This window comes from Phocoena phocoena, chromosome 15, assembly GCF_963924675.1.
Source record: "Phocoena phocoena chromosome 15, mPhoPho1.1, whole genome shotgun sequence".
Lineage (NCBI taxonomy): Eukaryota > Metazoa > Chordata > Mammalia > Artiodactyla > Phocoenidae > Phocoena > Phocoena phocoena.
Window position 1 is genome coordinate 14,947,129 of NC_089233.1, and position 13,748 is coordinate 14,960,876.

A 13,748-nucleotide genomic window follows, 5' to 3' on the forward strand; every position below is an offset into this window, starting at 1 on the left:
GCCAGGCCCACGGAATGGGGGACCAGCTGTGGTCCAGAACCAGAAGTACCCTGCCTCTCCATGGCCCAGCTGTACCACCATGTCCGCTTGTCCTCACGGGAGGCCCACAGTTACTGACACTCGGTGCACCGCCTTTAGGGTCCCAGGGTGAGGATGAAAGAGAACAGTCTGAGAATCGCAATCACAGGAGATTTTACTGACCTCACAAAGTCCAGTGACAGCACAGGAGCAGGTTCTTCTCTGGGGCCATGTTTTTAGAGGCACAGGGCAGCCCTTACATAATTAATAATAGAAAGGGAAGCTTCTGCTGTTTGTCTTTGTGGAGTATTATTCACTGTGCCTCCCGTGATACACAGTTGCGCCTGGTAAATCCGTCATTCTCCTAGACCCTTTTAAGACTGACAGTGTGCTTTAAAGAGCTCACAGAACTGCATTTCACATACGGTGGAAACTAGGTTCCCTCGGAGGTGCATGAAACCCCACAAATAAGGCAAATGAAGGAATCATTTTCCTTCTACAGCAACTTGCTGGGAAAACAAGGAGACCTGGGGAAATTCTGCCTTGAGCAAACAATGTCAGGTCCCCGGGTCAGACAGCGAGAAAGTTGGAGGGAGCAGATTTAAAATATTTTCACAAACTGCCTTTCAGAGCACTGCGCCCCAACTGTTTTGAGTATGTGCCCCCCATACGGTCAGTATTTGACCTCTAAGAGAAACGTCCGGCTCCTGGGCACAATCAGTAAGTTGGGCCCCTTCTCCAAGAGACAGTGGCGCCCCTCCGCGGAGGTCAGGGGCCTTTCCTGCCCGGGGGAGAGGTGTCTGCCACAGGGGAGGGGGGAGGGGATGGACGTAGTCCCGAGTTTGGCTGTGTTTGGCATGTGGCCAGGGAGTGCCACGGGTGCCACGGGGGACTCTCCTCATCTCTGTGTGGCTGCTCACAGCTCCCCAGGTGGTCGGCCTGCACTGGAAGCACAGCGGAAGCCTAGGTTGTCTGAGGCTGAATCTGGAGTATTGCCCATTCTGCCACCAGAGAAGGGGAGAGAGAATGGACATTTGTTGAGAAAGGGACCCAGGGCCTTACCCAACTCTCCTGCTCCAGCTCCCAGGGCCTGCTGTGGTCTGGGGCACCTGGGGACTGGTGCGGGGGCATACACAGTCTGGTGTGTGAGGGTAGGGCCTGAGGGTGTGCAATTCCTGGGGGAAAGGGGTAAGAAGGGACCTTGGGTGGAGGAAGTGAGGGTGGTCCTGAGAGACTGAACTGGAAGGAAGGAAAGGCCACAAGTAATAACTTCGACTGTCGGTAGTTTAGAATAACTCAGCCAAAAAAAACCTGTCGGCAAGAAGTGAGACTATCATAGCACCAATCAGTACCGCCCAGTTTCCAGAGAAGTTTCACACGTATTCCTTCATTTGCCATTTCCCTTACTGCTCTGGAAGGTGTGTTTTGTTCACCATCTCACAGACCCAGAGTCAGACAGTAGAAAGATTTAAATGTCTTGCCCAAGGCCAACCACTGCTTTAGTGGCACAACAGAATCAGTGGCAAACCCAGTTTCCTGGTCCCCAGGCCAATACTTTCTCCACTACTTTGTCCTAAAGAAAAAGGTGAGGAAAATCCAGGGGCTCAATGTATCAAAGAAACGCCTGCAAACCTGACACCCTGAGGCCACAGGAACGGTGGCTTCTCGACAGTCCTTCCGGAACCCAGGAGCCGGAGGAGTTGCAGGGAGATTAACCAAAATAAATCCACAGATGAACAAGGTGGAAGGTCCTAGAAGGGGACTCGGGAGCCGGGGACTCCACCATTCAGGTGCCACCACTAGCCATCTGTGTGAAATGAGCAGGCTCCAGGACCTCCCTGAGCCTAGTTTTTCTTGATCGTAAGACAATACGGTTGTAGAAAATGACTTTTCATGTGCACACTCGTTGGAAGAGTCAATATTTCCATGACCCCTGGCCATGACCTATCGATGTGGCCATTCCACTTCCCTCTCTCTGCAAGCCTAGCTTGGAGGACAAGAGGGGAAACCACATAATTCAGATGCTGGACACAGAGTCTGCCTTGGGGCTGACAGCTGGCAGGAAAAGGCACCAGCAGTCCCGGGCTCTTGGCTTTCTATGGCAAGTGTGGCTTGCTTCCTCTTCTGTACCCACAGCCCCCAGTGGAGGGGGAGGCACGGCAGCGGCGGCCACGCCAGATCTGGTGCCACCTGTGCTCTGGCAGACCAGGACCCAGACCCTCAGCCCCCAGCTACCGAGCCCCTCACCTGGTGGTGACCCGGGCCCGGTGATTGGCAGAGCCGTCCGCCGTGTCGATCCAGGATGCCCCCCGGAGGACACGCATGTCCTGGTCAGCAGGCTGGTATGGTGACGCTGTCCACTCCCACACGTTGCCCACGAGGTCAAAGAGCCCTGAAGCACAGTGGCGGGTCTGGCCCAGGCTGGGGAGCGCCACCCGATGGCCCTGGGGAGCTAACGCTTCCCCGTGCTGCTTCTCTCCACCTCACTTTTCAGGCAGGACCATCCCACCAGCCGAGCTGTGAACGCTGACATGACAGCAACCCGAAGAGCAATCTTACCGTAGTTGTTCTGTGGGGGGAAAGCGTTCACCGGGGAGACTCCGTGGAAGCCATCCTCAGCCTTGTCGCCCTTGGGGAACTTCCCCTGAGGGAGGGAGAAATTTAGGCTCAATGATTTACCAACCCTTTCCCAAGGCAGCTGCTCCCACCTGCCCAGAGGAGTTTAAACCAAGGCCATCTTGCAGTATCCTCTGTGGTAGGGGAAGGGCACGGGGCAGTGACCCGAGGTTCCCACCCTGAGCTCCCTAACCAGCTGCCTCGTGTCCTCTACTATGACCTCCTGGCTGGATTAGGAAATGTGTCGTTTCCCCTGTGTCCACACCAGCCTGCCCCACTCCCACTTTCTCGACTTCCTCCCCATGTGCCTTGAGAAGAAAGGCTCTGCCTCCCCTCCTCCTTGACCGGCACCCGTCTCCTCAGGAACGAGACGCTCATCCTGTGCTCCCCTGTACCATCGCTTTCCCTTCTATCACCAACAGGCTTAACTCTCCCTCGTCTGCTCTGACCCTGCCTTCCTCACCTCCTGCTTTTTACTGCCAACATTCTGGAAAAATAACCTGTATTTGCTGACGCATTTTGTTCAACTTGTTCATTCTGCTTCTCATTGAAATTGGAGTTCAGCTGCCCCTGCTCTATGGGGGCTGATCTTATGAAAGGGAAGATGAAGGGGCTACAATTTACCCATCGCCAACTATGTGCTAGGGCTGCTACATCTATGTCTTTAATCCTGACCAGGTTGTGAGGCAAGTATTTTCTCCCTTTAAAAAGCTAGCAACTGGGACTTCCCTGGTGGTGTAGTGGTTAAGAATCCACCTGCCAGTGCAGGGGACACGGGTTCGAGACCTGGTCCGGGAAGATCTCACATGCCACGGGGCAGCTAAGCCTGTGTGCCACAACTACTGAGTCTGTACTCTAGAGCCCACAAGCCACAACTACTGAGCCCATGTGCCACAACTACTGAAACCTGCACTCCTAGAGCCCATGCACCACAACGAGAAGCCACCTCAATGAGAAGCCCGCGCACAGCAACGATGACCCAACGCAGCCAAAAAAAAAAAAAAAAAGCTAGCAACTGAGACTCAAAACAGTTAATTTAACAAAGATCCCATGGTGAGTAAGTCAGATAAGACTTTTTGCAAAGCTCTGATCCCAAGATCATCTAAAAGGTCAGTCTATCCCTGAGGCCCTTTTCAAGGCTTCACCCTAAAATGCTGGTGCTGGGCTCCCCTCATGCTGCAGAGTCCCCTTGGGGGATGTCATTCCTGCCTACAGTGTACGCCGTTGACTTCAAACCAGTTGCTCTGACCCAGACTTCTGTCCTAAGCTCCAAACTCATACTTTCAAGCTCTTACTGAGCATATCCATGACCCAAAGGCAGCATAAGCTAGGCTGATCCTAAACTGACGAAGTTCTATCCCTCTGACCCCCAACATGCATATTATCTATTCTGGATAATGGTCACACCAGCACCCTCTTGCCCAAGCTTGGATTCATGCTTGAGTCCTTCTGTCTTCCACTCCTCCACGTTTGGCGAAGTACCAAACCCTGTCTCTCCTCTCAGGCAGGCGTCTCCCACCTGGCTTCCTCTCGATTTCACTTCCACTTCATGCAAGTGTTCACATCCCTGGGCCATGGCCGCAGCCTCGGATTCAGAGACCTCCTGCAGCTCTACTTCATTTGATCCCACACAAATTTTCAACAATCAGCATCCCCCAAATCAAAATGATGTTGTCGCTCCCCTGTTTCAAGACCTCTGTCGGCTCCCCACTGCCTGGAGGGTAAAATCTAAAACCACATCTTGGCACCCCTGGTCCTTCATAATCTGCCTCCAATCCACTGCCTACTTCATCTCCTATACCCCCTGTTTCCCTGTGCGCTAGCCTCTCCGAGTCTGGCATGTCTCTGAACACACAGCACCCTTTCCTTATCCACTGCTGACATGCATGTTGTTTCCTCCACTTTTCTCATGGCAAACTCCGGTTCAATCAGCTCAAATGGCATGTTCACGGGGAAGTCACGCCCTGCTCTTGCAGCACAAGAGAGCACACTCCCAGCACACCCCCAGCACACGCCGCACATCTTCACTCTACAGCCCCACCACGTTGTCTTCTGCTTTACCCCTTTACCAGCTTTCAGTTCCATTACAACACGAAGGCCTCTGAGTCCCACAGCCTAACACAGTGTCTAGCCCACAGCAGGTCTCAATCAACACTCTGAGAAGGGACAGGAGCGAGGAACGTGTGTCTTACCTGCCACAGGTTGGTGCGGTTTGGCTGGAACTCGTTTCCCCAGGGGTAAACCTGACCTGCCAGGAGGGCAAGGAGACAGCGGAGGAGGGAGAGGTGAGGAGTTGGGGAAGAAGGGAAAGGTAGAAAGAGCGAGGCAACCGAAAGGAAGTGAGGAAGTGATGAGAACAGAAGAATAAGATTACTTACTTTTACTTCCCACGCCCCTCCCTTCCACTCACAGTATTGCACTCGGAGGCCCTGGCTTCTGATTTGCTCCAGGACAGGACAATTCTAGGTGTGGTTCTGACCAATGCCATTCTGCAAACTATCTGTTACCAGCTCATGCTGGGATAAGTACAGAAATTGAGAGTAAGCACTGAGAAACTTGTTCTTTAGACTTAGACTGGATAAGTGTACAAGCAACCTCATTTATCACATTAATAACTTTGACTATTGGTATAGCCAGTGTTCATTCAAAGACTGTGTAGAGGTGTTGAATATGGGAAATTGCTATTTCACTCGAACTTTCTGTTTAGCTAGGATTGCAAACTAACAAAGTTATAAGCAAATAGCAATGTTATATTAATCCCTATACAGCTATGGAAAAGGTATACAGTATAGGTAATCCTTTTCTTTTTCCCTATGCTATGTTGTTCTGATTATACTTATTGAAATGGAACTTGTCTGTAGACTCTCCAATAATTAAAAAAATACATGTCTGTTTTTTTCATTCCATTTTCCAGTTACTAAGTTCTACGCTATTTTATGGAAGTATTGGTCTGAGATGGATTAGAAATAATACCAACAACTGGTCTATCACTACACAGTGTAAGAAGCACTGCTCGGGGCTTCCCTGGTGGTGCAGTGGTTAAGAATCCGCCTGCCAATGCAGGGGACACGGGTTCGAGCCCTGGTCCGGGAAGATCCCACATGCCGCGGAGGAACTAAGCCCGTGCGCCACAAAGACTGAGCCTTTACTCTAGAGCCTGTGAGCCAGAACTACTGAGCCCGTGTGCTGCAACTACTGAAGCCCACACGCCTGGAGCCCATGCTCCGCAACAAGAGAAGCCACCGTAATGAGAAACCCACGCACTGCAACGAAGAGTGGCCCCCACTCACTGCAACTAGAGAAAACCTGTGCACAGCAACAAAGACCCAATGCAGCCAAAAATAAATAAATAAAATAAAATAAAAAAAAAGAAGCACTGCTCTAGGGAGCACAAACCTATCCCACCCTTTAAAGCCCCCCATGCAAGGTAGGATGGGGAGAAAGAATAAAGGGAAATCACTTGGCATCTCTATACCCTTCAAGCCCCCTCGGGCAGCAAACTCCCACTCTTCTTCAATGGGCAGCCGTTTTCCCCGCCAAGCACAGTAGGCACGGGCATCATTCCAGCTCACGTGTACCACTGGGAGCTCCAGTTTCTCTCGGATGCCAGAGCCGGGACCTGCAGGCTGATAGCCAGGTTGAAGTGAGACAAGCTTCTGGGAGCTTGTGGAAGTCTGAGGAAGGCTAGGCTTAGGGTGCCTGAGTTCAGCTTTTACCACAGATGGAACAAGGAAGTGGGAAGAGAGAGCCTGGTGAGTGAGGAGAGGTCCAGAGTCAGAAAGAAGGACTAAACATGAGACGAAAGGGAGAAATGGGATGGGCCAGGGGTAAAAGGATTAGGGCAGAGAAAACAGGGTGGCTTGGATGCTTCCCTAAAATTTCTCTGTCATCCTTTTAAACTCAGTATTTCTAGATGGGCAAGGGTCTAGGGAAGCCAGTCCTCCCAAGAGTCAACAGGGGGAGAAAACAAAGTAGAGGAACCAACCCTTACCTGCCTCCAGAATGCCCTTTCCACTGGAAGCCACCAGAGGAGAGACTGCGAAAAGGAAGGAACGTGACTAAAATGATGCTCTGACCCAGCGAGGGCACCTTCCTGACTGACACCCAGGAGGCAAAGCAGAGACTTCAGGCCGAGACTCAGGTGGTCCAAGTGAGGCTGTGTCCAAAATCTCGCCACCCGTATTGGAGGGAGGCTTCTCAAGAGGTTCTCTTGCTGGTCCAGGGAGTATACTGGACGCTGTGTGTGTCTGCATCTTTACAGAGTCTCCCTATACAGAAACCAGCACGGGGTGAACCTCCTGGGAGTGTGTGTTCATCTGACTCTTCCAGGGTGGCTCTCTCGCTTCCTCCCTGCCTCTGGTTCTCAGGTTGGATTCTCTACTGTGGCCCAGGGGACCCCAGATCCCACAGGATTCTCCGTCTAGGTCCCACTCCCATCCCCTCAGCTGCAAACCTAGGTTCTCTTACCTGCATTTTCTGGGTGGCTTTGTTTCTAAGCTCATCAGAGACAAGGTCCTCGAAGACAAAGCTCCACCCAAACACCTCAGCCTCTGTCTGGTACTTTTTCTCCCTGACAAACTCCCTGAAAAGAGATGTTTCATACGGTTTACCTAATAGGGTTCTGTGCTCCACCCTCACCCTCTCCTGTTCCAGAAAACCTCATACACCCTTATCCTATTAGTCACACATCACAGAATTTTCAGGAACTACAAGGAATTCACCTGAGAGCCTGAGCAGATTTTCTTTTAAAATCTGTTGCTGTGTGAGCAGTTCACAAACAGGAGAATTCACTCTTTTTGGTGTATAGTTTTGTGAGTTGTGACAAAGCACGTAGTCACTATCACAATCAAGATACAGAGCAGTTCCATCAACCAGCCCCCAAAATTCCCCTATGCCTCTGCAACCACTGGTCTGTTGTTTCTCTCTCTAGTTTTGCCTTTCCCAGAATATACATTCACATAAATTGAATGATACAGGAGTATGCAGTGTGGGGGGTCTGGCTTCTTTCACTTAGCATACTGCTTCCAAGATTCATCCCTGTTCCTTTTTTTTTTTTTGCAGTTTGTTGCCTTTCATTGCTGAGTAGTATTCCATTGGGTGTATAGGCCATGTTTTGTTTATCCATTCACCAGCTGCAGGTCATCTGGGTTACCTCCAGCTTTTGGAGATAATAAAGCTGCTGAGAAGATTCAAGGGTAGGAATGGGTCTCTCTTCGGAAAGGTCTTCGTCACATACCTAATGTCACAACAATCACAGGAGGGAGGCAGAACAGGGGTTATTATCTCCCTCTGACAGATGAGGGAGATTGAGTCAAACAAAAATGACTTGCCAAGAGTTTAGAATGGATTTTCATATAGCTTGGTATGGCTGAGCAAATTTCAGCAAGCGGATTTCCAGGGTAAGATGGATTGTTTTCACTGGGCTAAGTGTACTCCATCTGTGCCAGGCCTCTTATATGAGAAGACATCGTTCACCCATCAAAGGGACATTGAGAATGGAGGAGGAGATGAGATTTGGTAGCAACAGCTATTTACCAACCTCTGACCACCTGAACGGTTTGAGACTCTTTTACCAGAGAGGCGAAGACAGATTATGGCTTCTAAGCAAAGTTTAGGGGCTTCCTGGAGGTGACATTATATTTTCATAATATAAAAGGTCAATTTAAAATATAAAAGAATGCATCTAGGGCTTCCCTGGTGGCGCAGTGGTTAAGAATCTGCCTGCCAACGCAGGGGACACAGGGTTCGAACCCTGGTCTGGGAAGTTCCCACATGCCGCAGAGCAACTAAGCCCGTGTGCCACAACTACTGAAAACCGCGTGCCTAGAGCCTGTGCTCCGCAACAAGAAAAGCCACCGCAATGAGAAGCCTACGCAATGAAGAGTAGCTCCCGCTGACCACAACGAGAGAAAGTCTACGCGCAGCAACGAAGACCCAGCACAGTCAAAAATAAATAAATTAAATTAAATTAAAAAAAAAAAAGAATGCATCTACCTAGCTAGCTGTTTCTGGTTGTCATGATGCGGTGCAAGCCTGATCAGAAGTGATTTCTCCTTTGATTTTAATAACTTTCCTGTTTAAAAATATTGTTTTAAAGCATATATAACATCATATTATAGAAAAACAAGGAAACAGAGGTAGGTAAAAAGAAAAAAAACTAAAATCATCCATTGTCACAGCCACTAAGATATACCTGTCCATATTCTCTCCCCCTTCACCCCACAGCCAAGGATTTTTAAATAGCTTTCGGAAGGTGCTTCCTGTAATTATTTTCCTTTGGAAGTTACAAAAACATGAGCAGAATCCGTCACCTAATGCCACGTTGCATCTTCCAGGTCTTTCTTAATGCATATACATTCTATACATATAGTTTTAAAAAAATGGGATCATACCCTATTTAGTATTTTGTAACCTACTTTCTTCACTTAACACTTCAGAACTATCTCTTTTTGACAACAGGATTTTTAAGGGCTGCTAAGTAGTCTGTTATATTGATACAATATGTTTAAGTGATCCTAAAGTTGTTAACATTTGTTTACAAGATGACATTGTAAATGTATTAGCGTTGTATCAATAGCTAAACGTTTTTTAGCTAAATGTTTTTGGACAACTTTTAATTCTTCAAGACAAATCCCTAGAGGTGGAAGCAATGAGTCAAAAGGCCTGAGGAGTATACTGACAATCCTTATGCTTATTTCAGCCTGTGTCTCCTGAATCAAACTTTCCCCAAAACTTTTTATCCTGAAAAGTTTTAAGTCCACAAACGTAACATTTAAGTCATTTCTCACATTTGCTTTATTGTCTTCCCATCCCCTCCTCTTCCTTTCCCTCTCCTCCCTATATACTCCCTCCTCTACCATTTGAAGGTAGTTATAGATATGTCCTGGATCATTTTCTACTTTAACCTACCCATAACATACCACCTTGGGGACACTGATGCAGCTCAACATGGCTACTTAGATTAAGCTGGAACCAAAATGTTTGATTCTGGAAACAATGCCATTTCCCTAAGTAAATGTAAAGGGAATTTAAGGGACTCTCAGCTACTATGACCCTTCTCCCAATTCCTTCTCCCCTGTTGCAGAGGTTTCTGTTGAGTGTCTGACTTCTGCCCATATTTCTCAGTGCTATGCCCAGTGCGCTGGACAATCCACTGGCTCAAGAGTCTGAGGATCTCAGTTCCAGGCCCAGCTCTGCTACTAACAAAAACTTTGGACTTTATATATATATATATATATATATATATTTTTTTTTTTTTTTTTTTAATTTTGGCTGCGTTGGGTCTTCGTTGCTGCACGCAGGCTTTCTCTAGTTGCGGTGAGCAGGGGCTACTCTTCGTTGTGGTGCATGGGCTTGTCATTGCAGTGGCTTCTCTTTGTTGCGGAGCATGGGCTCTCGGTGTGAGGGCTTAAGTAGTTGTGGCTCGTGGGCTCTAGAGCACAGGCTCAGTAGTTGTGGCGCATGGGCTTAGTTGCTCCGCGGCATGTGGGATCTTCCCAGACCAGGGATCGAAGCCGTGTCCCCTGCATTGGCAGGCAGATTCTTAACCACTGTGCTACTAGGGAAGTCCCTGGACTTCAGATTCTTCATCTTAAAAACATAGATAACACTTATCTCACTGTACCATTGCAAAGATGATATGTGGTAGTGAACAAGCTAATCTCCTTTTAAATATTATGAAGATTAGAATAGCCTTTACTTCTCCTGGAAGAACACTGGATGTACCTGAAGTCTTTGTTGGTGACAGGAAATATGTCGATGGCAAAGGGTTTTACCGTCACCTCCCGGACAGGTCCTTCACCATCTCTGCCATCTGGTGAATTTGTTCCCATCTGGAATCTCCCACCTGGTAGCTGGACCATGTTGGTCATCTGCCCATTCCCTGCAGAGAAAAAGAGAGTCGAATATATATAAAAGAAGTGGCAATATTTGGATCATATGTAAAACTCATAATACTATAATGAAAAAAACAATGGAAGCTTAAAAAATTTGGCTTTAGGACTTCCCTGGTGGCAAAGTGGTTAAGAATCTGCCTACCATTGCAGGGGACATGGGTTCGAGCCCTGGTCTGGGAAGATCCCACATGCCACAGAGCAACTAAGCCTGTGTGCCACAACTACTGAGCCTGCACTCTAGAGCCCGCAAGCCACAACTACTGAACCCTTGTGCCACAACTACTGAAGCCCACACGCCTAGAGCCCGTGCTCCCCAACAAGAGAAGCCACTGCAATGAGAAGCCCGCACACCACAATGAAGAGTAGCCCGCGCTCGCTGCAACTACAGAAGGACCACGTGCAGCAACGAAGACCCAACGCAGCCAAAATTAAATAAATAAATAAATTTATTAAAAAAATTTTTTTTGGCTTTAAATTCTTGTTGTAACTTAATTTGCTGGGTGACCTTGGGCAAATTACTTAGTCTGGATTTCAATTTCTTCATCTACAAAATGGGGATAATATCTAACTCAAATGCATGGCTGCATTAAAATAATGTGTGACATGTTTAGCACATGGTAGGTTTTCTTTCTTTTTAAAAAAAATTAATTTTATTTGTTTGCGCCGGGTCTTACTTGCGGCATGCAAACTCTTAGTTGTGGCATACATGTGGGATCTAGTTCCCTTACCAAGGATCAAACCCAGGCCCCCTGAATTGGGAGCACAGTCTTTTTTTTTTTTTTTTTTTTTTATTTATTATTTTTGGCTGCGTTGGGTCTTCGTTGCTGTGCACGGGTTTTCTCTAGTTGCAGTCAGCGGGGGTTACTCTTTGTTGTGGTGTGCAGGCTTCTTATTGCAGTGGCTTCTCTTGTTGCAGAGCACGGGCCCTAGGTGCATGGGCTTCAGTAGTTGCAGCACACAGGCTCAGTAGTTGTGGCTCACAGGCTCCAGAGCGCAGGCTCAGTAGTTGTGGCACACGGGCTTAGTTGCTCCGCGGCATGTGGGATCTTCCCAGACCAGGGCTCGAACCTGTGTCTCCTGCATTAGCAGGCGGATTCTTAACCACTAGGCCACCAGGGAAGTCGCCGGGAGCACAGAATCTTAACCACTGGACCACCAGGTAAGTCCCAGTAGGTTTTCAACAAATGTTTAGTTCCTTTCCTTGCCTCTCTATTCTTCTGCACGACAACCTTTTGTCCCAGCGAGATAAATCTAGACACTATACTCTGAAATACATCTATCAACTTTCTACCCATACTACTGCGCATGTTTCTCTGACTCTTCCTTTTCATTGGTTTGAACTCTTATCAATTCGTAATGATTTTCACCATTATATCATATGCTCCAGAAAGAAAAGAACTACATCTGTTGCCAGTGTATCCCTGGCACCTAGCACAAGTGCACAGTAATTATCATCAAATGACTGAATGAACTGCTTTACACTTCCTGTTTGGATACCTCCAAACATCATAGAATTAAAAGGATCTTTATGTCAACCCCCTCATAGGACAGGAGGAAACCAAAACCCAAAAGGGAAATGACTTAAAGAGCTAGTTTACAGGAGAAACCCGGGTCTCCTTACTTCCAGGTCAGTGCTACTTCCAAAAGGTCACACTTCTCTGGCTTGACATACTATTTTGTTATGTTTCTACCTAACAGTGTCTAAGTACTATAATTTCCCTAAAGGCAGAGTCCTCATCTTTTCATGTTCCCCAGTATCCCATCTTTTGGCCCTTTTCTCATTCTCATTCTGACACACTCACACATGATTTCGTCCACTTTAAGGGGGGTGAGGGTTGGAATAAAGAAAGCAGGAAATTCTCAGATTAAAAGGGAGTTAAGAAACAACACACAGAGACTTCCCTAGTGGTGCAGTGGTTAAGAATCTGCCTGCCAATGCAGCGGGACAGGTTCGATCCCTGATCTAGGAATATCTCACATGCCGCATAGCAACTAAGCATGTGCACCACAACTACTAAACCTGTGCTCCACAGTCCTTGAGCCACAGCCACTAAGCCTGCGTGCCACAACTACTGAAGGTCATGAGCCTAGAGCCTGTGCTCCACAACAAGAGAAGCCACCGCAATGAAAAGCCGGGACACCACAACGAAGAGAGTAGACCCCGGCTCGCGGCAACTAAAGCCCACGCGCAGCAATGAAGACCCAACACAGCCAAAACAAAACAAAACACACACACACACACACACACACACACACACTAGCAATATATTAATTTTATTTAGACACTAATTCAACAAGTAAACTATAATTTTAAAACATTTACAGTAGGTGAACTTGAACACTAACTGGATGTTTAATGGTGTTGAGTACGGTTAATGTTTTAGGTGGGAAAGTGATACTTTTTTTTCCCGTGACTTCTTGTCTTTTTGGTTATTCAAGTTAAATATTGAGGAATAAAATTGTATCGTGCCTTGATTCACTCCAAAATGAATTTCCCAGGGGAAGGAGAAAGTGGGAAGGGTCCCATGGAAGCAAGATTAAAGCCATAAATTGGCAACCGTTTAAACTAGGCACCGGGTACGTGGTGGACGGGAGAGGATCGTTTTATTCTTTTTTTATGCTCAAAAGATTCCAGAATAAGTTAAAACTATAAAAGAAGCGAGATACACCTCGCCAAGTTGGCCGCCTCTGGGAGGCACCTCCGGCCGCTGCAAGATAGCGCAGGACGCTGGCAGACCGGCCATCGTCTCTTTCCCCGCAGGGGCCGAGCGCCCCACCCTTTTTCTCCTGCCTCCATGGACGAAAGGCGCCAGGGGCAGTTGGGCAGGCCAGCACACTGACCTAGTTCGAGCCACGGGCCGGAGAGGAGGGACAGCAGAGTCAGCAGCCGCGACAGTGAGGTGCCCATGCCGAAAACACGACCCCTGGAGCCCCACGAGGAAACGCGCCACCGTGCGGGTCCGCTGCGCACGCGCACCGCGCGCATCACGTCGGCGACCGTGCCCTGCGCACGCGTGCGCACTGCTCCTCTACGCGGCCCCACCTAGAAATTAGTCCTGGGGCCGAAGCTCCAGTGTTGCCGGGCCAGGTAATTAAGAGAAGTCAATTTTCTCGGCGTTGGGGTCGAGAGACCCTGCCATTCCAGAAGCCCCTTCTTTAGCTTGTGAACATTTGGACGGACTGATTTCCTTCCCTTTTGTGCCCTGGAGTACCACCGCA

At 48.3% G+C, this 13,748-nt stretch overlaps 1 protein-coding gene across 1 annotated transcript; it reads right to left on the minus strand.

Annotated features, from left to right (window-relative positions):
- Positions 1-312: 312 nt before the first annotated feature.
- On the minus strand, positions 313-13,462 carry SUMF2 (sulfatase modifying factor 2). The gene is made up of 9 exons (XM_065892361.1): positions 13,371-13,462; positions 10,360-10,516; positions 7,102-7,216; positions 6,626-6,670; positions 6,110-6,260; positions 4,827-4,882; positions 2,578-2,662; positions 2,266-2,410; positions 313-1,019 (listed from the first exon to the last, which is right to left on the minus strand). Exons 1-9 carry the CDS (start codon positions 13,435-13,437, stop codon positions 935-937), a joined length of 906 nt encoding a protein of 301 aa, XP_065748433.1. The 5' UTR covers positions 13,438-13,462; the 3' UTR covers positions 313-934.
- Positions 13,463-13,748: the final 286 nt, after the last annotated feature.